Here is a 22,250-nt window from a genome sequence, read left to right on the forward strand (position 1 = left end):
TAACGCCAACTAACAGCTCCCAAAACAGCAGCGACGAGGATACCGGGGAATAGGGAGTTATTGGATTATTTAACAGTGATCACAGGGATCACTGGACCCTAACATGGTGAAGGACCCTACAAATGTTCCAGAGCTGACTTTGTAAAATCTTGCTGAGATAAATCCCAGCAAAATATAAAGCATTGAAATTTAACTTTTAAAAAATTCTAAAGAAAAATCTTGCTAAAAACTGTATTCTGAGACTTAATTCTGCTTGAATATAGAGAGGAGAGACTGATGGATCTGGGTAGTTCCATCTGCTTTGTCACTCATTAGGATATGATGGATACGACAATAATTTTTTAATGGCTTAATTACCAAAGCTTTGCTGCACCCTGTGTTTGAGCTGTCATTAGAATAGATATTTGCAGGTGGTTGATATTTAACATTTGTGAGTGTGGGAAAATTTCCTGTGAAGGAAATCCAAGAGGAAATCAAGAGAACAAGATGCTTTTTGCCCACACAAAAAGTACTTTTAATGTGCTACCTGTGCAAAGATGATTATACTTTTTGTAGTTTAACCTGTGGAGAAAGTTTCACGGTTGATTGAAATTCTGAGACTAAATTTAATCAAGACATTGCAGAATAGAGAGATTTAAATCCAACAGTAAGAATAAGTCTCTGTTCAGTATTTAGAGCTGGTGTGAATGTGTCCAACATCAAACTCCTTCAAGCACGTTTTAGATCACGCTGAAAAGACCAGATGTAAAATTAATGATGAACGATAATGAGAAAAATTATTCCTAACATGGTGTGGCAAAGCTGAGCGACACATTCTTGTCCAGGACTCTTTTTAGTTACAACTCCTCTGGTTTTTCACTGTTCGTGATTGGGTTATTCTATCCAAAACTGTGTAATAAATGAATTTTGTTTGTCGAAGAGTTTCAGTAAAAATAGCTCAGCCTCTGCCAAAGATGAGGTCAGGGGGAAAAATCATCCTCTCGCCAATGTAAAACAAAACCAAACTCCCCTCACAAGTGTTTAATGAGATGTTCTAGTCCTGCCGTACTTTGGAATGGACACTTGGAATCCGGCAGGGCCTCGCAGCAGGAGGAAAAGCGTCTTTTCCCATACCTACATGAGGATAAGCGATAATTTGAACTATAACAGTTTCTATGTGAAAAAAAATCCCAGGTTTATTTCACCTTGGCAGCCGAACCCCTGGAATATCTGAGCTGGATCGGGCAGGCTCCTGGCGGGAACCGGGGGGCCGAGCCGTGTGACCCACACCAGGAGCGGGGGGCAGCAGACGGGCAGAACGGGGAGAGGAAAGGCTCAAGGATTGGGCGGGCACCGGGACCGGGACCGGGACCGGGACCGGCCGCAGATTGGGGACATCTGAGTGCCCACACCACTGCTCCAGCCAGCGCCGCTCTAAACACCCGGTGATTGACTCTCCCACCCGTCCATCACCGCCCGCCCCGCTCTCCTACTGGCTGATTGCCTTATTTATAACCCGCCCTCAGGGGCTGACCAATGAAGGAGGCGAGGCGCCCATAGCAACGCCCCCTCTCCTTCCTGCCGCTGCCTCCCTCGCGTCTCTCGGGAGTTGTTTGTGCTCCTGTGATTGGTCAGACTGAGTGTCGCTCCGGCGCCCACGACCAATGGGATAAGGGGCACTCACGTGGACTACCTGTGAAGCCCTGCGCCGGGTTTCCTTTTCCCATTGGTGGAGAGGCGCCGTCCATCACCCTGCTCCCGGCGCCGCTCGGCCGGTGGGGCGGGGCGGTCCCGCCCGTTCCCGCCCCGCTCTGTGGGCGGAGGAGGAGCAGGAGGAGGCGGAGCCGGCGGTCGCGGCCCCGGGTCCCGCAGCCGGGCTCCCGCCTCGCATGGGGGCCCCGCGCCGGCCGCAGCGGCGGGGCGGACCCGCGCCGGGGTGCTGAGGGGCCGCGGGTGGGGGATGCGGCCATGAAAGCCCGCGCCGCCCGCGGGCCCTGCAGGCGCCGCCGCTCAGGTAACGGCCGGCGCGGGGGCGGCGCGGGGCAGCTCCGGGCGGGCCGGCGGCGGGGAGCGGGGCCGCGGCGGGGAAGGGGCTCCCTGCGGGCCGGGGGGTCTCACTGCGGGTCCGGGCGGCAGGTGAGCGAGAGGCGGCAGGTGAGCGGAGCGGCGGCGGGAAAGCCGCGCTCGGAGCCGGGGACAAGGGTCTGGCGGCGCCCGGTGCGGATCTTTGCCCGGCCGGGATTGCCTTGGAGATGTTCGCTTTGCCAAGAGGCGTGAGGACTTGGCTCAGGTTTTGCTGTTTAAGTGCTGCCCTGTAGAATACGTGAATCACGCGTTAATGACAGGCTGGAGTGTTCAGTGCTTGCTGTATGGCTTTCAGGTGGGACCTGCTGGATAAAGGTAGATGGTCACTCGTAATGTTGTATTCCTTGGAGGGTCAGAAGGGTTCTAGCTTGAAGTACGGGGGATTTTCCACTTGGGAGTTCCTGTAAGTGCTGTAATAGTTGAAAGCTACAATTTCAAGAGTAATGAATTGAATTTGAAGAGTACTGAGTTGAATTTTATTTAAACCTTTCTGTTTGCCCCTCTAAAAAAAGCAACGGCTAACATTTAGGCTAGTTTATGAGAAGCCTTTGTGCTTCGACTGTTTTGTTTGTTTTTTTTTTTTTTTTTTTTTTTTTTTTTTTTTTTAAGAGATCATAGTTCTAGCATATTTTATTGTCTGCAAAAACAACAGACTTACAGTTCCATAGACGTAATTAGGCGCTGGAATTTGCAACCTAAGATAAGGTTTTTATATGAGAAACTCTGACATGCCCTTGGAGTGGTCATAAACCTTTCCGTTTAGTCATCATCCTTGGAAATTATTGTTGCATGCCAATAAAAATGTCATTTTCTGATTCTTGCAGTGTTCAGCTTTAGACATGGCTGAGTAATTCCATTGTCCGTTTTGATTTGTGTGAAACTTTCATGCAAAACGAGCAGTTTAAACTGAAGGCAAAGTTCAGTACAGACAAACTGTATTCCCCATACCTGGGGGCAAGTGTGTGCTCTCCTGTGTTTTTTGCTTTGATTAGTTCTGTGGCTTTTCATTAGGGTGAACAGCTGGCAGTTGGACCAAGCACAAATTAGGGCCTACAGAGCAATCCTTGCTTCAGTTCTTCATATTTTTATGACTGTGGAAGGACAGAGTTAGTTCAAAAGAGCTGCTCTAGTGGCACAGGCCTCCTGTAACCTAGTTATACCCTCTAATTCCAGATATTTGCTTTTGCCACTGTAATCCTTTATGCAAATGGTTTCACAGACTCATGAAAGAAATGCAGGGTTAAAGGAGGGGACTGTTGCTTCTGTGTTTGCTGCAGAAAAGAATGAAGCTTGTGGTTCACTTGCAACATAGGTTCCCTTTCTGTATTTTTCCTGTAGCAGACAACCATGCATTTGCACAATGGCAAAGCTCTTTATTGTTTCCTTGCAGTGTGGTATCTTCCAAACTGGCACAAAAATAAGAGCTCTGCTGGGCAAGATAAAAAAAAAAAAGAAAATGTTCACATTTTTTTCTTAAAGCCCTTTTCCTGCTTCTTAGTTCCCTAACCATATTCATTTGGAGCTGTGTGTTCATCACTAAGTCCGTCTAATAATCAGCAACTGTATCACACCAGCTCCATCTGTTGTCTGTTGCCAAGTCTTCTTTCTGACTTAGATTGTAAGCTTCTTTTCATATGATCCTGTCACTTTTTGTTAAGTTGAACACATTGCTGGTAGTGGCTAAGACACTTTCTGGTGCGATTGTCCTGTTGGTTGCACTGGAGAAATGTCACAGCATTTGCAGGCAGGAGTGGAGTTGGTTGAGGTAACTTTGCTCTGGAAGGCTGACCTTGTACTCTCCAGGTCTGTGGCTCTCAGAGTATGAGTTACGTGTTTTCCATTGTACGGGGAGCTTCAGATTGGTCTGTAAATACCAGCAGACATCAGTGTCCACAGTAACAATGGGTTTGGGAAGCCCTGTTCTCACTTCAGAAAGTCATAAATTAGTGAAGACCGTGTTATTGTTCCGACCTGCTGCAGTAAACAAGGTACTTGGTGTTTCACTGTAAGGTGAAACCAGTAACTCAGGCTTTTGCTTAGTAGGGGTAGGATTCATAATGTGTCTTAAATATGTGTGGAAATGATACTTTTAGCTGGAAAATACAAATATTGACTGCCTTTTATGGCCATGCATAAATGTAAGATTGTGCCCAAGAGCTGTCAGTCAGGTATGAAATTCAGCCTGTTTACTTTGTCTCCATCCCTCTTTCAGGCATTTGTGTTCTCTTTCCTTTGCTGTTCTGGATTGTCTCACTGGCTGCATTGAAACAACAAAAGTTGCTTCCAGTCTCGTGTGAAACCCTCAGTGCTAATAGAGCTGTTAGCCCTCACTGCAAACACAGCAGAGAGGCTGGGGGGGAAATTCCTGGACTGAGATGTTACAATACCTGTTGGTATTAGAAGGCTTTGATTCCCTTTCTTTTTGTTAAGAGCTCAGCAAATGTCAGCCTGCTGACACCTGGAAGGCATGAGCAGCTTCTCACTGTCTCTATTGGGCCACGTTTTGTTAAGCAAACATAATGTATTAAAATTATCCATTCGAAGCAGCAGCTGTGTCTTGTACTGATCTACTTGAGTGGTTATTTAACTCTAACGATGCTCTGTAACAAAGCTGGAGCCTCTCTGACTGTGGATTGGAGTGACTGAAACCAGGCTAGGAGAGGAATGGATTGTTGCAAGGTTTAGTTTTGTATTGTAATTGGACCTTAGAAAATGCTGGTAATTACACTGTGGGCATAAGGATCAAGTAGTTTTTTGTTTGTTTGTGAGTTTTTAATGTTCTCCCTCAGCTGTATTTGCCTTCTAAATATGTGCTAGAATTTATGCCTATGCCTGATGAAAATATTTTTAAACCTACAACCTTGGCCCTGAATCCTGAGCTCTGCAGTAATAGCTGGTCTCTCTTACTCATTTCAAACTTGGCTACAGTCACAAAATAAATGAACTGTTTGTTTCAGCTTAGCCTCTCGTGGAGGTTTGTTTGCATTATAAAACCATGATGCAGTTCAGCAGACTTCCAGTTTCTGGAGTGGTGTAGTAGGGCTAATGCAGGTCTCTTCTGAGGAATGTCAGTCCTAGTTTGCAGGAAGCTTATGCTATGACAGTACTGGCTAGAGCTGGGAATTATCCTGTACAAGGGAGATGAAATTAAAGCAAAATGTCATGTAAGTGAAAATAGAAAATATTGGGATTTTCATGTTCAAATGCAGCATTGTAACTAAGGCTATAAGCTGAACCTAAAGACATGTCCCATAAAGTAGTCAAAAAAGACTTCAGGTTCAGGATGAGCTGGGCCAAACATAGCCCAAGCTCTGGTATTTGTAGCTACCTCATCTGTAAATATTTGATATTTTCTTCCTCTCAAGGACAAGAAGCTAAGTTATGGACAAACCAAGGAACTTTCGTGTTACGGGAGCAGGTGACAGCAACTGAGAACAAAATTGTTGAGTGTCTGGTTCTCTTTACTGTTCAGTTTAAATTCTTGGATTTAATTTTTAATCACTTTTGCTTGTTTTTAGTTTTTTGTCCTCCAGGCTAAGGACTTCAGTCAATTCAGTCTTTGGAAAATTTTGTTCTTTACATTTCTTTGAAGCCCCTCTGAAATTTATGCAGTGCTACAGTGAAATCTTCTTCCCCCTCGAGTTATTTTGTTGAGTGACACTTGCCAGCATAATTCCTGTAGTTCCTTTGTTTTTGTAGTGCTGGCTGTTGAAGCTTCATCAGACTACAAGTTTAAATAGTTAACTCTTGGCAAATGACTTCTGTCAAAGCTTTGGCATCTTGTTCTTCAGAAATCCTTTTCAGATTAATAACATGCGTCTTCCAGATTTATTTCTTTCCAGGCCGAGTGCCTGGCGACAGTCTCTGTGTCTAAAAATGGTTGTTGTTATTAGGGCCATCTTTTAGGAAATTGTGAGTTTGACATTTGAGTGCAAATATGCACATATTTATAAAAATACTGGGGACAGAAAACCTCTTAGTAATGAACTGAAATGTTTTTTGGAAAGATCTTGTTTTATACTCTGAGGTGTAAAAGGGATGCTGCTGAAGTTGAGGAGCCTTACCCATTTTTATATCTATGAAGTATAAAATGTTAATTACTGGCTAATACACGCCACGTGTTTGACACTGTTGTTTAGAGTATAACTTGATGTGCTGTTGTGTGGTTTCCATCTTTAAATAATTGCAGGTTCAGGCACTGGTTTCGAAAGGTAGATCTCTAATTAACCAAGTTAATGCTGATATTAGTTGTATTTATAGTAATTTCTGGACTTAAAAAAAAATCCGTGCATTCATTCAGTGAATAAACTGATCTTAATATAATATTAATACTGATTTTTTTCCTTTCAAGTTGTGTTTTGGTAAGCCAAGAAATTAAGATGTGGTAGGGCATGAAAGGTTCTGAAATCAGCTTTTTAGAAATGTAAGAAATGGCTGAATAGGGCAGATATGCATTTTGAGAGGTGAATTTCAGAATTACTTTGGTCTTGGCAGAATGGGGTGCATTTTTTTTTTTTTTTTTTGTATAGGGGTGTCAGAAAAATTGTTCTGAAAGCTGAGAATTTATTAGGAAATATTTTTTTCTAGTGTGTAGTTTCTTTTAACTGTCTGTTGAGCACAGCTCAGGAGTTTTTAAGCTAAACCTTAATATGAAAAAAAACACCCAACAACCTTTTAGTTGGTTACAGGATTTACAGGATAGTCTTGGCTTCTGTTCAGTGCACTTTAATTAATCATACAAGGTAGTAAATTAAAGTACCTCAGACTGACTTGACAGTCAATTAAACCTTGGTTGATTTCATTGAGAATGTGATCATTAGTGTAATTGGCCAAAATGACAGGAGGCCCACTTGGAATTGTGCTACTTGAAATTTTCCTCTAATTCTGTGTATGGAATCCTGGGCAAGATAATGGAGCTGTATCCTAATAATTTCCAAGGATTTTATGTAGCTGTCTGGAAAGTTAAACTCTAGTAGGCAAAAATGAAGGAATTGGTTACTTGGGAATCCAGGTGGCAAAACCTTTTGGGGTTTATTTTGTGTGAAGTACATTGAATCTCTTCTCTCATTGTGGAATTTGTACAGAGTTTTGCAAAGTTCACCATGTGATTTCAATAAAAGGATGTGTATATGTGTGAGGGAGATTTTTTTGCTTTGTTAAATAGATGTAGAAACTGTGTGGAGGCCATGTTTTGTTAATGGTATCTAGATACTTAAGAAATTTGGACTTTTTTCTCCTGTTTAATACTGCTAATCTAACTTGGTCTATCTTCCTCTAGCTAGAACAACAGCAGTCTTTCCTATTTGTTTTTTCATTCTTTTATCTTGCTTTGCCTGAGAACTTCTAGTTTAGTTTGCTGGGTTGCAGTATAGATGTGTTTTTTCACTGGATTCTGCACTTTCTGTGGAGTGGTGGTCCTTGGGTATCCTGTGATACTGGGTTGTCAGGTTGTGCATTTGTGCTTCCCTCCTTCCATGGAAAGTGTCTGGTGCATGTGGGTGCTGCTCTGATGGAAATAAGTTCTAAAAAAATTTAAAAATTGTTCCTTCAGTTACAGTATCTGGTCAGTCTTCAAAGATTGCATCTTCTGATCCAGAAAATTAATTGTTAATACTGTGGTTTCCTCTGTCTGTTCTCCTTCCATAGGCAGTTCTTTCTTTATCTCCTTGAAAAGTAACCAGAATATAGCTTGTCCTTTTCAGAACAAAAGGAATTATTTAAGCTGGCCTTGGGAGCTCCCAGGCATCTTCTCTGTAGCTGAGGAGGTTCTCTGGGCTATTTTTCTCCATCGAGGATGTGTAACAGGGTTTATCTTCCTGTGGTGCTTCTGTGCCTTTTCCAGACCCTCAAGGCTCCTGACTCAAGTATCCGAGATCAGAAACTGGATCCTGATCTCCCGTGTGCCAGTTGGCCACTCTCATCTGAAAAGTGCACTAAGATCAGGCGTGTGGGACTCTGCATACAAAATTCTGTGGGAAAAACATGATGTGGGATTTGATAGAGATTAAATTTTCACAATCATGCCTTGGTGAGCGTCCCTTATACCCACTGACATCCATTTAGAGAGGTGTTAAGATGTTTGAAATAAACACTGTTCTTTTTTGGAGCGGACAACCTCAAATTAATTCCAGACAGTTTGACAGAGCTTATTTCTGAAAGCAAGGAAGGGCTGTGTGTTTGCCTGATGTGTTGGCACAGAGCATCTCTAAAAGATACACTGCGTGCAAAACATGGGTATGGCAGCACTGCTGTGTTTTCAGGGGACAGCTGCTGTGCCTCTGTTTTTGAGATGCTTTTCAAATGTAGTGTATTGTTCAGGTGCTGTACATCTTTGTAAATAGTAGTGTAATTATTTTACTCACCTTTTTAAAAAAATTATTTTATTGTTTCCTTCTCCTCCCTCTAGTTTTTCATTCACCCTCGGGGGAAAAATGAAAGTATGTTCTTTGTCACTGTTCACTTTGTTCAGGGTTTTTAGGTGCTTACCAAATTGCTCTAAACTAACAGTGAAGTTTGGAATAGGTGAATAACCTCCCAGGTCTAAGGTTTAAAGAAAAAAAAAAAAAAATAGGCCACCTGTCAAGTTTGCCAGTCCAATGAATTTGATGGTCTCCAGAGTCATCCTGATGACTTCATCATCCTCTCAAAAAGAGGAAAAAAATTCTTGGTCCCTCTCCCTTTTTTCTCTTTTTTCCCCTTTTTCTCCTACTTGGCAAATGTAGCTTGTTTCCTGTGTTTTCAGTTGAACTGAAATTAATATAGCTTTAAAAAATATCTTTTTGGAGGAAATTTGTCTGGCAGATTGCTATAAGAATATTTTGTTTTTGTAGCAGGATTGTCAGTGTTTTATAAATTTAGGGGCTAGGTGTTCAGTGGATATAACCTTGTGTTCCCACCAGGTGAGGAATTGGTCTTGGAGCACTCATAAATGAGAGCTTTAAAAGCAAGGTTTTGACACTTCAAGTGAATAACTTTCCTTATGTCAATTGAAAATCTGTCTATATTTTTTATAGTTAGAGATCCCTTGTTCACTCCCTAAAGTGAACTAGTTTCTTGCTGTAGCAGTAGACTGGTCACAATTGCAACTGAAGTAGAATAAAATGTTACATTTTATGGGTTTTCTCCTGCTCAGTTGCTTGCTGTAGCAACCAGAATTTAAGTAAAAAAAGAAAGGGTTGGGGGGAAGGGAGTGAAAGTTGTTCCCGGTTAAATTTTGAGTTCCAAGCCTATTTGTCTCAGAATGGCCAGAGCATAGGGTGTTTCCATGAATCTAAAGGAAAAGTTCATTAGATTGCTGTCTTTACTGTTGATGTTGTGTGGTGGTTTGTTTTATTTCTTTGTTTTTTGTGCTCCTGCTTGGATATCTTCATTCTCTTCTTTTCTTTCTCTCTTGAACAAGTGTAAGCTTTGTTGGAGTCCTATCAAACTTATTAGATATCTTCACAGTAATGATAATCTCAATTTCTTCTATTTTAGGATCCAACAAGAGTAGAGAAGACAGCAGATTACCTAAGATGTGAGAAGTCCTCCTGTAGTGAAATAAAATCTTGTTTTCAAAATGGACCGAAGTAAGCGGAACTCAATAGCAGGATTTCCACCACGCTTGGAGCGCACGGAAGACTTTGATGGTGGCACTGGAGAAGGGACTGCATCCCAGATAGGAAGAGTTTGTACCTCTTCATACAGAGCCCTGATAAGTGCCTTTTCCAGACTTACTCGTCTTGATGACTTCACATGTGAGAAAATTGGCTCTGGTTTCTTCTCTGAGGTGTTCAAGGTGTGTGCTTAGTTTTTTTCCTCTGTGTTGGTTGCTTCGTGTTTGGTGATAAGAATGTCCAAGACTCTCAGCCAAAGTGCTTTCCACTGGAGACAAGTGATAGTCCTTGTATTTGCTTCACTCAAAATGAATGAGTGATGAAGAACTTTCAGGCTCCAAATATTTCTTCTATCACTCTTCCAAATGATGCTGGAATCACTTACAATTTATTTGAGGAGTTGGAGAGCTTTTTGGAAAAAAGAGAAAAAGCTAAAAATAATTGGTTTATTTTTTGACTTCTGCAATGTATTTTTGCATTCATGTAGTGTTAAACGCTGATGGCTGTTGGTTTTCCCATATGTAAGTGTAAATGTCTTCAATTTAGCTGGTTTATTGGTTTTGTGGGATGGTACACATTCCTTTGGTAGTCTTTGCCTCACAACACTTGGATGCATGTGTTAAGGAGTTCCATACATGGTTTCTGAATTTGGAACCACAGATTTTATTGCATTGAAATTACAGTACAATTTACTGCTCTTCTCTGTTTCCTTTGCTGCTTGTGCCACTCTTCTAGCTCCAATAATGAGAGATTGGTTTGAAGTAAATAATATGAATGAGAAAATCTGTCAGTGGCTTGCTGCTATCAATGAGGGACATGGAAAAGACCTTTCTAAAGTAACTTGTCAAACACAATTTTATAGTGCTGGTAGTGATTCTGCTGCTCTGACTGTTCTGCTAAGGTTTATGGTAGAGGAACAGGACATTGAGTTGTCTTTCAGGCATTGAAAAAAATAGTTTGTTTCCGTGTTCTAGTTCCTGACTTTACTTGACGTTACCCTCCATGTTGTTTCCATTTCAGTGAAATGCCAGAAAACTATCTTACAGTATATTCTGTCCTTTCCATGACAATTCATGTGGGTTTTTTTCTTGAAGTTAGACCAAAAAACCTTTTATCCAGTTTTATTGCTGTAAATAGATACCTGCATTAGAAAATGGAAATTTTTATATTGCTTTAATACCCAAAGGCATTGAGATCTCATGTATCTATCTCCTCTTGTGTAAAGGCAAGTCACTCCACAGAAGTTTTTCTGTTTAGCTAGATATATGAAATTTTAGTTTGCACTAAAACAAGTTTTTAATTCTTTCAGATGGGCAGACATGAAGAAATTTATTTGGGATGTGTAGGAGACTCAGTGCAGGACATTTCTTTATAAAGCCAGCTTTTGTAGCAGTAGAAAACAAGGGTTTGTTTGGTGTTTCTTGTCTGATTCGGTTTTGTCTTATTTCCCTGTTTGGAAAACTTTCTGTAATGCTTTTTGTATCCACTGGTTTTGTGTGGAGACATTTTCTAATGTTAAATGTTTTAAAATTCTGTATAGAATTAATCTTTACAGGTTCTATGGTGAAGCTGCTGTGCCATGTATAAAGGTACCAGTAAACTTGAGTTGTGTCTAAATAGCTAGGAAATAACAGACCTTGGTTTACCTATGAAAATATCAGAATTCAGGTGGAGGGAAAAAGGTAGATAAAAGTGAAGATGAATTTCCAGCATTCATAGTAATTGATTAATTTGAGAATTTGTTGATTGAGAGAAATTCCTGATACCCAGTTTATTTTTATGTCCATAGATGAATCCTCTAATTCTTTTAAAACCTTCCCCTGCTATTTTCCTTTGCAGTGAGCTAAACTAAACATCCCAAGGTGTGGGATAGGGTTGGTGGCATTCCTGTGGGAGCGATGGTGGTAGTCTGAGTGTCTGGTGTCTGTTTTTGCAGAAGCAACCACAGTCCCCCTGCAGGCAGACACTGAGTGATAAACTCTTTTCTTTTGCATCAGTTTCGACCAGAGCTCTGCAGCTCTGGTGCAAAAGGGTGAGAATGCATTACAACTTTATCATAGATGCAGTTCCAAACTCATTTAAGCAAGTTTCTGTTCTGCTGCTTTATCAGCCTGACCACCTCTGTCATTAATCCGACTGTGCTGATGATCACATTTCATGTGAGAACCTTGATGTGCTTCCAGTAAGGAGAGCCTCGTGGCTTGACACAGTTAAAATTCAGTCTGATCTGCAGGCTCACAGCTCAATGACTGAAGTTGAGAAAAACCCAGGGTAGTTCTAAACTTACTGTGTAAGTAATTTTACAAGAGCAATGAAGCCTTCCCTTTAAATCATCAAAGGTGTCTCAAAACCCACCATGTCTCCAGAGCTTTTTCAATAATGTGTTTGTCTATTGTTTTGTATCATACATTGGGTTCACTCAAGTGATTTAGCAAAGAATGCTTGGACTGTTTTAAGGGTTTGGGATTTTTGTTTTGCTGTGTAGCTGACAATTTCTTCCAGTGATTTCTCCTCCATCCTTTTCTGCGGAAAGTTATTTTAAAATATAGTCTGTTGTGGTGGATAGAAGTTGCCTTCTCTTAACTTGTGAATAAGAGTATGTTACAGCTCAGATATGTTAATGGCCATATATTGCTGTGAAGGATCTTTTAACATTTCTAGTGCACCTTTATACATAAACATATTAAAATCTGTGGTTTATTCAGAACAGAGCATTAAACTATTTTTTTGATTTTGTTAGCCATTGCTCTAACATTTCATGTTCACCTGAATACTAGGTGTTACAGAAACTTGTTTAGAAAAACTGAAGTTTGTCAAAATATCAGCAGTCTAGTTTGAAGCAGCTGACTGACTAATGCCTGTTGTAAATTTCCATGGCAAGTGCAGCACCCTGAGGTTTGCTTTTAAGATGAGCTGGGCAGAGACTGTATAAATGAACAGCCATGATCCCAAACCCTTAAACTCCCACTTGGGAAAACCAGCTGATGAAGCTATAAGGAATTGTGAGGGAATCCAAACATTGTACTGAAATGAAGTATTGTATTAGGAAAGTTACTATTAATTATAAAATGTGTGGTTTTGAACAGCAGTCAGACTGAAATCCAGGATGATCTATTCACATTTACCTTCAAGGTTCAAGGCTAGTATTATGTATTGAAGTTGCTGTGAATTTCCTTCAGGTGTTCTTTTAGTCTCTGCATTCTGGAGCTGAACTTTTGAGAGAGACTGGAAATATTTGTGACATTTCAGTGTTAAAAATGGACTTTTTGCAGTTTATTATTTGTGTATATGTGAAAACAGGAGCCATTGATCCAATATAGAATTGTACAAGGCCAAGTATAAATACAAAGAAAGGGAGCATCATACTTTTGAATGTCTTAACAAGATGGGTGGTGGGTGCAAAGGGATCAGTATCTTCAGGATATTTGTGCTGTATGCACTTTTACTGTGAGGCCTCCTATTGAATACCCTGGAGTGATGGTCCTCAGTTCACCAATTAGTTGTTAGTCTTTATTTGCGTGGTTAAATTAATGTTCTCTGACTTTTGAAAGTGCTGACTGATCAGGAAAGGTGTGCCTGTCCAAATACGTACCTTGTACCTGAGGCTAGGATCCTGTTTCTAGTATTTATTTAATGTCTTCAGGATGTTTAAAGATAAGCAGCATCTGACTGTCTAATGTGAAAGGAGAAACGAGGCTGGAGTTGTGCTCAGAGGTACTGTGAAGAACGCATATATAATTCTGTTTATGAAGTACTTGTAATGCACTTAGGATAAAACTGGTAGTTCTGTTCATAAATAAATAATCATAAAAATAATAATCATAAAAAATACTAGATAGTGTATAATTTGTGATATTTTGTCTCATGGGCACATTGTCATGGTGGTGGGCTTGATCTCTGGAACATCTTGTTCTAGACTGTGGGAGGTTTGAGGTGTTACTGATCTGACTTTCCCAAAGTGACTCAATGGGAAGTTTGGGTTTTTTTTTTTTTTTGTACTTTGACTTCATTACCATTCAGACTAACATTTGTCTCTGTGTTTGTCTGTAATTTTGCAGGCCTTGAGGAATCTAGTGCAGGAATGTTTAATGTCACTTCCTTCTGTTGCCTCTGACCTAGGTTTGACTTAGTGAAATAACATGAACAGGATAATGGTCCAAACTCAAGAGTTTCAGACTGTTCTGGGTGGCAGCTTGTGTCAGGAGAAAGGCAATGCAGAACACTGAGTTAGAGGAGACCTTGCTTGGTTCCTCAGGAAGCTCCCTGAGGAGACTCCCCTGTCTTACCCTGCTTTGTCATGTCCAAATGTATCTTCAGCTGTCCCTGGCCAGTCTCTAACCTGGTTGTAGTCAGTTGTGGCACAGAGCCAGATGCCTTACAGAACTCTGTGTATATTGCCATTGCAAAGCATGTGTACATTTTGCTTAATCAATCTTATTATCTAAATTGAAAATTAATGTAAATGTAGACAGGGATGTTATGGGAATTACTACAGGATCCTTAGCTGAGCTAGGCAGAGGTATTTCTGCTCTCTTCTTGGCAGCTACTTTTGGCTTGTCCTTTAAGCTTCCTTTATAAAAGATTCTACAGCCTCCTTTGGTGTATCCAGGCTATAATTTATTATTTTTAAATTATCCTTTTATAGATAGAACCTCCCAGTTTGAGTTGTTTCTACAGCTGGTCCTTCCTATTTGCTTATTGACTCTACTTGCAACTCATGACAGAGGGTTCCATTTTCCTGTGGCATTTAGTCAGAAGAGTAACATGTCTGTGAGTGTGTGGAAGGAGGGAAGCAGATATTTGAGTAGTTATAAAAATGAGCATGCAAGGAAGGGAATGTCAGTTCATATTAAAAGGAGAATATGACTACAAAAAGGACATGGAAAAGGTACAGGAAAAAAGGCCAGGGACCTGCTGCTTGGTTTTCAGCCCACGCTCAGCAAAATCCCACTGCAGAAGGTGTTGGAAACAGTGTCTCAGAGTTTGCAGACAGAACTTTCCTGGACTGGAATCTTTATTAACTTGGGTTTTATCAGATAAATGGCACTGCAATATTTGAACTGTCAAAGTGTTTTAAATCTAAATGTGAGTCTGTGCATTATTGCTGGGCTTTACAGGATGGCCAAGAACAGGATTGGTTTGGAGCTCTCACCTGCAGGGCAGGGCCTCAGCTCTCTCCCAGGGCTCTACAAGTGAGTTTTTACTCTCCTCTGTGTGTGCCTGTCTGCTGCATAAATAGGATGTCAGTCTTCAGGACTGTCAAGCCAGTACCTTCCCTGATGAATTCTTTTGAGGAGGAAGCAGTTAATTGTCAGCATAAATCAAGGAGAATCTGAGTATTTCAACTGGAGGCAAACTTTTCTTAATTCTGTCAATACCCTTTTGATTATTATTTCAAAACTCCCAACATAAACACTGATAACATTAAGAATTTTTTTTTTTTTTTGTTAATGTCAAACTGTTTTGTCACCAGACTTTAGGCCAACATTGCATTCTTCAAGGTGACATTAATATCACCATAAAGTCACTTAATTGGGCAGAATTCTTGTATAGAGAAAGGTAGGAAGGCTCATTGTGTGTAGGTGTTTTTCTTTATGGTAACTGTTGTACATGAGATGTAGAGTTGCTGGAACCATAGTTTGGTTAATGCTGTGTGTATCATGTCCTCAGACTTACAAGGCAGTAACAAGAGTTCTCCTCTTGGCATTAGTACTGCAGATAATCACACTATTTTTTTTTTTTTCCTGCAAACTAATTCTTCCCCAGTAAGTATAATTGCTTTCTGCAAGTTTTGCTGAACATCAAGGTTTGGCATTTTTGTTGCTGTCTAGGCCTTCCTACCTCACTTTAAATCTTTGTTTCTCTTTGCTTTGTAGATTTATGGAGTCAAAAAGCATAGAGTGAGGAAAAGGCTTCTTGTCCTCTTGTTCTTAATCCTTTTGTTGTGGGGCAAGAGCAGCTTTATGTCATTGCGTGTGGACAACTCCTTAACCTGTTCTTTAAAGCTGATTGTAGAGATGACTGCAGTGGGAGGTGCCCAGGAGTTCGTATCTCTACAGAATCAGTTTTATTGAGCAAGAGAGGAGTGGTTGCATCATAACTACACTGAACTGAAAAGCCTCCAACAGTACATCAGGCTACTCTGACTTTGTGTGAAGATGATGGGCATGGTTAATCCCTTTACTAGGTTGAGCTGGAAGGGCAGAAGGTCTTGCAAAAAGGGATGGTAAAAATTTATTGAGAAATTGAGCAAGCAGCTGGAAGAATTGCTTTCCATCATTAATAAATATTTTCCTCATAGCTTCTCTATCTAGAATGATTGTCACTTTGTCTTAAGGAACAAAAATAGTAACACTGTTGGTTTAGAAATTTGAAACACAACAAAAACATCATTCTGCATAACATAGATTTTTTGATATTCAGATTAAAAATATTCTGAGAGTAGCATTGATAAAGTAAAATTTCACTGGAAATCTCAAATCTTTCTCATGCTTTTTCTTTGTCCCTATGGCTTCAGTTTCCAAGTTCTCTCACTTTGTCATGTGTTGTTTTGAATGTTTAGTGAAAGGTTTGTACTGGAAATGGATCTTATTTGCCTCTGGAATTAGCAGCCTGATCAGAGGCCTATAAATGTAAGTGTCTGAACATGTGTTTTTCAAAAACTTTGTAAAACGTTATAGGTGAGATCACACAGTATATCCACTCACCGTGGTATTTGTGGTACTATTTGATAGACTTAAAAGATACTTTATTTTAGTTATTCTCTTAAGTATTTGTAGGAAACTTTCAAGTTGTAGGATTTAAATACTTTTTCAGTGTTGGATACTTGACTTTTCTAAAGTTGGAGGACACAGGTTGTTAACTCTGTGTTAACACATGAGGACAATGAAACAATAAAAATTGATTTAATAACTAGAGGAGTGATTCAGTGGATGACTTCAGTCTTAATGTGTTTGCTGTATAAAAGTTGCATACTTTAATACAGTTGCATACTTTTATACATCCTACAGTGCATAGACAGACTTTCAATAAGGAAAAAGTTATTTGAAAGTGCTCTTCAGTGTAATGAGAAAGGCATTATAAAGCCCAATGGCTAAAAGCTGTAATAGGAATTGTGCTTATTTAAAAAAATTAGGCAGCTGTGGGATGTGCCTTACCAACCAAAAATTTTTCTCTCTCCTGTTCCTTTATTAGTGATATTTGTGTCCATCTTTATATATATTTTTAGAATGTTGTTGATTATGCTTGGTAAGGTGTTGAGGAAGTTACAGCTTCCAGCATTATAATACCACCAGTTTTGGGAAGTAATGGTCAAGATGATAGGATTTTTAATATATTTTTTAACTGATGTGTGGGTTTTTTTCCTTTGAAATTGCTGTAAGCTACGTGAGGTGAAATGAGATACTTCAGGGTCTGCTTATGACAAATAGTGGCAGAAACCATCTTTTTAGGGTGGAAAAGGAGTAGGGAAGCAGTAAGTGGATTATCCTATGTTTTGGTTTTTCAGATATAATATTTGATCTTTTAGGCATGGGGAATATACTTTGTGACTGAAAAGACACCCATTTGACCAGGGTTTATCTTCCCTCACTCAGGTGTAGAGCCAGTGCACTTGTCTCTGCCCTCACTGTGTGATATGATGCTAGTTAGAAAAACAGACAGCAACTCTTCTTGTCCATGTATACCTTTTGGCCTCATTTTTAAAATGGAATTAAATTTTAAGCTGAAAATCTTTTCCTTTTGACTAGTGAAGGAAATTCGCCTTGCTCAAGGTGACTGAGGTAAGGTGTTGTAGGCTAAAGGTCTCTCCTGTGAAGTTTCAATGTTAAAACAAGCTACTAATTGTTTGGGAATACAGTCAGGGTATTATATAATCTAGCCAAGGAGGCTGGAATAACTCTGAAACTTCATTTAAAACTTTGGAGTTATATCAGAGAGGTGATTCTAATCTGTTTCTATTCTAGTTCTTGTCAGGAGTAGGAAGAAGCACCATTGCAGAAGTGAGGCATAAATGCTGAGGATGCTGGTGCTTTCTTGGTCAAAGTAGAACTCTTGTGAATTTGATTTTCTTGCACTCACATGTGAAGTATCAGTACTTTGGAGCCCTTTTTCCAACTGCTAAGATGATTTGTATGGTAACCACTTAACCAGACAGTTGTCTTCCTCTTGTTAATGTTTTTTCTTTTGCCGTTGAGGTGCCAAGCTGCTGTCATCCTAGTCCTTGTCACTTAATTAGCAAATGCTTTTACAGGGCATAGGCTACAGGGAGAAGTAGTAATAAATAGGCTGTACTCCAACAGATCATTAATATAGGAATTAAAAACATCATCTGTGTTCTTAGTCTTTATGGATTGCACCATGGGGCAAAATACTCACTTCCTCCTCACTTAGCAATTCTGAATTTTAATGACATTTGCATATATCTGAAGTGTAGAACACTTACTTTTAGCAGAATTGAAAGTGCTTTGAAATACGAGGTAGAATGGAGGACCAATTCATATTTGCTATCTGAAAAAAGTTCTAGTTTTTATCAGTTTATTTTCTGGGTAGAAGTCTTAAGATGTGCATGTTATAATCATCTTAAAACATCAGCTGAGGAAACACTGGGATTAAAGGAGAACCAGGCAGCAGATTTAATGAAAGCCTTGTCTTTTGTAGTGGTGTTGAAATACTTTAAGAAAATTTTCAAAACTATTCTTCCATAATGCTTCTTGCTTGACATCGCCACAGTAGTTTAGAACTCTACTGAGTAACACAAATTAAAACAGGGTGAAACAGTTCTTACAGTGTTTCACTTTCTCTGGTTGGGTCAGACAGCTTCTCTGTTGAAGACAGAAATATTTAGAAAATGATAGAATTACCCTGAAAATGAATGGTTTGTTTGATGACTAAAAAGCCAGAATAAAAATCACTGAAACAAACTTGATGTTAAAAAATACTCAGTCAAAAAACAAACAACAAAAAACCCACCAACAAAACAAACAAAAAACCAACATAGTTTAATGTCCATTTTGAAATATATTTTTCACCTGTTTGAAAACTTGGCCTCAGCGTTGCTGAAGAGCTGATACATGGAATATCTGAGGTAAGTCTTTGTTGTCCTCACAGAGAGAACGCTCACAAATTCTGTCAACAGTAAGAAAGACACTGATACTGTAACAAGTACCTTGCAATAGGAGATAACCCCTATTTAGATTTTGTGTTTAGTACAGTGACTGCTGTAGTTCAGAGTCCTTTGGGCCTTTGATTTTCTTCTGTAGGAAAAGTGCCAATCTGAGTATCATTGTGCAGTTTTCCCAGGGCAAAACAGGTGGCAAGATTCCCTTGGCTCTGAAATGTTTGTGTGCTTTTTGTCTTGTTTTCCATAATAATTTCTCGAGCACGGTTAAATGAGATCTGTTTAGTTTTCTGTTCTGGATGGAGATGTGCTGGGTTGGCAGCTCTGGGATTTTCTGTGTTTTGCCAGCTGGCAAACATGCACATTTGTGTAAGCTCATTCATAGCTGATACTGAGAGACAGGTGCTGATTTACTGTTCTTCAAATAACTGTGCTGGTATACTGGCATATGTCCAGTATTAACATGACTGCGCCCAGAGAACAAGAGTGCATCACTTAAAATCTTCGTGAGACGCCTCTGGGGCACCTCTCTGGACTCTTATTTACTGGTATTGGCAGCAAGGGAAAGTTAAATATATTTCAGTGATGGATTTCACTGCCTCTGCCTGGGGAGCGTCTGTGATGTTGATACACACAAATCCATGTGTTACTGCCTAATAAGAAATGTAAAAATAAGAACTGCAAATTACTATTGATGGCAGTGACAAAAAAGAGATGCTTACAGTCTCAGATCCATAGGGAATGCTTTTCCATAGCTCCTTATCAGCCATTGGAAGTGATTAGAGAAAAGAACTCCAAAGCCTGTGTGACAGGGCTTCTTTTAATCTTTCTTGCTGCAGTTGTTGGTATTCTGTATGCAAGTGATCCAAAACTTCTTCCCAGTAGATGCTGAGGGGCCAAACTGTAGGAACCTCTTCCCCATCCATGTGCTTCCTGTGTCTGGGAGTCGCAGCTGTTGCCCCTCCCTGTGCTTGGCACAGCCTGGGGGTGCTCTGGGGTGGCTGCGGGGGCCTCTGTGTGATGGTCTGGTGGCATTAGGGGTTGAGGAGAGGACAGAGCTCTGAAACATGCACTGGAGTGATCGATACCGAGACAGCGTTGCTTTGTTAACTAATCCGGAGCTGACAATGTGTCTAACACTGACTCACTGGTGTCGCTTTGTAGCGTTCACATGAGCTGCCTCCAGTTAAGTCCTGCAAATCCAATTCTTGCGCTTCCTAGCGTTTACAGACATGATGAGACACAAGAAATTGCACATATTTAATTAGTTACTTGTGTAAGAACCTAGTTCTCAAGAAGAGCAGTTTCATGAGGGCTTAAATAACAAAAAATTACTTAGAATTTTTGGTTTTGGCTGTGACCTGAAAGTTATTAACTGTATCAATTTATAAAAGCTGAAGTATTTTCAAGTAATCAAAATGTGGCTTCTTCCTGCTCCCTGCTTTCTTTTTATTTGTGGTCGTGATCAAGTTCTAAGTGCTGTGATTATAATAGCAATAGTTGTACTTCAGTGGGCTCTCTCCTGAAAGGTGAGACAGACTTCCTTACTCATGCACGGCAACGTTTGTTTGAAAGATTTATAAAAGAAATATAAGGAAGTTATTTCTGCTCTAAACAGAACTTTCTGTCAAGGCTCCTATACAGTTTTGAAAAGAAACTCCACAAATGTGGGGTTTGAATTGAATACCAATGATGAGATTATCTGTGTAGTGGGGGGACTGTGTGCTCACAGGTTCTACAGGACCAGAGCACGTTGCAAGTGCCAAACTGTTCATAAACTGTAAAAGTTGGAAGATAAAATTTCTGTGTCAGGCAAACTCAGTCCAAAGTATTGTTTTTCTTCAAAAGCATCTTCAGATTATGTAAGTGTAATTATCATTCATACAGGATAAACACATAGTAACATGGGAAATATTTAACCATAAGTATTAAAAATTAAATGGGAAAATAGGAACACAGATACAGTATCTGATTATGTATTATCTTTGGATGTTACAGTAGTCATTTGCAGATGTCAGTCTTCCAGTTTTCTAGTAGGTAGATAATATCAGCTCTGTTTTATAGAACAGTTAGAGGGGTAACAAAAAAAAAAAAAAAAAAAAAGGAAATAGCATGCTCAGGGCTGCTTGGTGAGCTGAGGATAGCTAACATTGAAAATTAGGAATAAGCTCTCAGTTATGAACTTCAAACTCATTATTTCTTTTTCTTTCCTGACTATGATATTACTCAGGTATAAAGTACATTGCTGAGCTATTTGCTGAGGTTGTGGTAAAACAGTGCTCAGCCAGTGTCTGTGTTCCATGTCCTGGATTGCAGAGGAAAGTTTATATGGTCACATTCTGCTGAACTGGCTACAAAATCAGTCAACTTCCCCACCCTGGGCCGTGCCTGTTTATTTCTCATCTCAAACTGTGGAACAATAGTCCTCTGATGAATTTGTGCTTTCTCTCCAAATAAGACTGTAGTCTCTTTTTTGCCTTTATGGCTTGATTGAGATCAAGTTAATGGCAGAGATATGTGCACAGATTCCTATCAATAAATGGTTTGTTTAAAATAAAAGGGTGCTCTATTTTGGGCCCTGGTTCTACATTACAGTAAGCAATGAAGAAAAACAAAATACAAAAGAAAAATTGAGGGGTTTTTGGCACACAAGTGGATTTACAAAGTATCAATGGTACTGCTGTCTTATTAATTAGAAATTCTCTTTAGTTTGGAAAAAAATTAGAGAGTTTGTTTGACCATAAGTATGGAATATTCTCTAGTAATTGAACTTATTTCTTTGCTGAAATTGTGGCACTAGAAGTTACTGGAGTTATCAAATTAGGACCTTTGTTTGACTAATACTGAGCTTTTGTAGTAAAGGGAAAATGGTAAGGTCTCCAGCCTTTTCTGTGTATTTCTCTCAACTCTTTTTAGTATTAGAAGTTAGTAGAATCACAATTACTGGCAGGTTTTGGAAAGGTTTTGGGGTTTATTTTGTGCCTAGTTTCTGTAGATCTTCTGAACCTGGGCTAAAGCTCTCGTAACACATGCTGACTAGTTTTGTTTGGCAAAGTTTTGTTACATTTGGCAAGTCTCTCTCTTGTTGCAAGAAGTTGTAGTATAGTGACGTTCTGTATTACTACTCTAAAAACAGCCACAACCCATCTGACTCTCTGGCATCAACACAGCAGCTTAGTATTATCTGGACTGGTGTATTTCTTTCAGCTTCTGTTTGTCATTGCAAAATTTCCTACTGATGTGAAATTTTTGACTTGATATAGGCACCACTGCTATGAATGTGTGTCTGACAGTGGGTACCTTTTAATGTTAAGAAAACCATTTCAGATGACATAGTTAAAAGCACTGTGAACTGAGCTGAAGAACAGGTTTATCTTCCTTGCTGAAGGGAGCTTTTTTCAATCAATCATAGGGTTAAGGCATTCTAACACATTCGTCCTTGAGGCATGAATATATGTCCCTGTAAGTGTGAT

The 22,250-nt window shown here is 39.8% G+C and overlaps 1 protein-coding gene across 1 annotated transcript in view; it reads left to right on the forward strand.

The window, feature by feature from the left end:
* Positions 1–1,915: 1,915 nt before the first annotated feature.
* The window catches only part of TESK2 (testis associated actin remodelling kinase 2), a 78,522-nt gene continuing 58,187 nt past the window's right edge, over positions 1,916–22,250 (forward strand). The window contains exons 1-2 of the mRNA XM_083867719.1: positions 1,916–1,993; positions 9,541–9,841. Of these exons, the coding sequence (XP_083723845.1) occupies positions 9,623–9,841 (219 nt within the window). The 5' untranslated portion in view covers positions 1,916–1,993; positions 9,541–9,622. The remainder of the gene's footprint in view (positions 1,994–9,540; positions 9,842–22,250) is intronic.

Source organism: Zosterops lateralis (assembly GCF_965231275.1).
Source record: "Zosterops lateralis genome assembly, chromosome: 9".
Classification (NCBI taxonomy): domain Eukaryota; kingdom Metazoa; phylum Chordata; class Aves; order Passeriformes; family Zosteropidae; genus Zosterops; species Zosterops lateralis.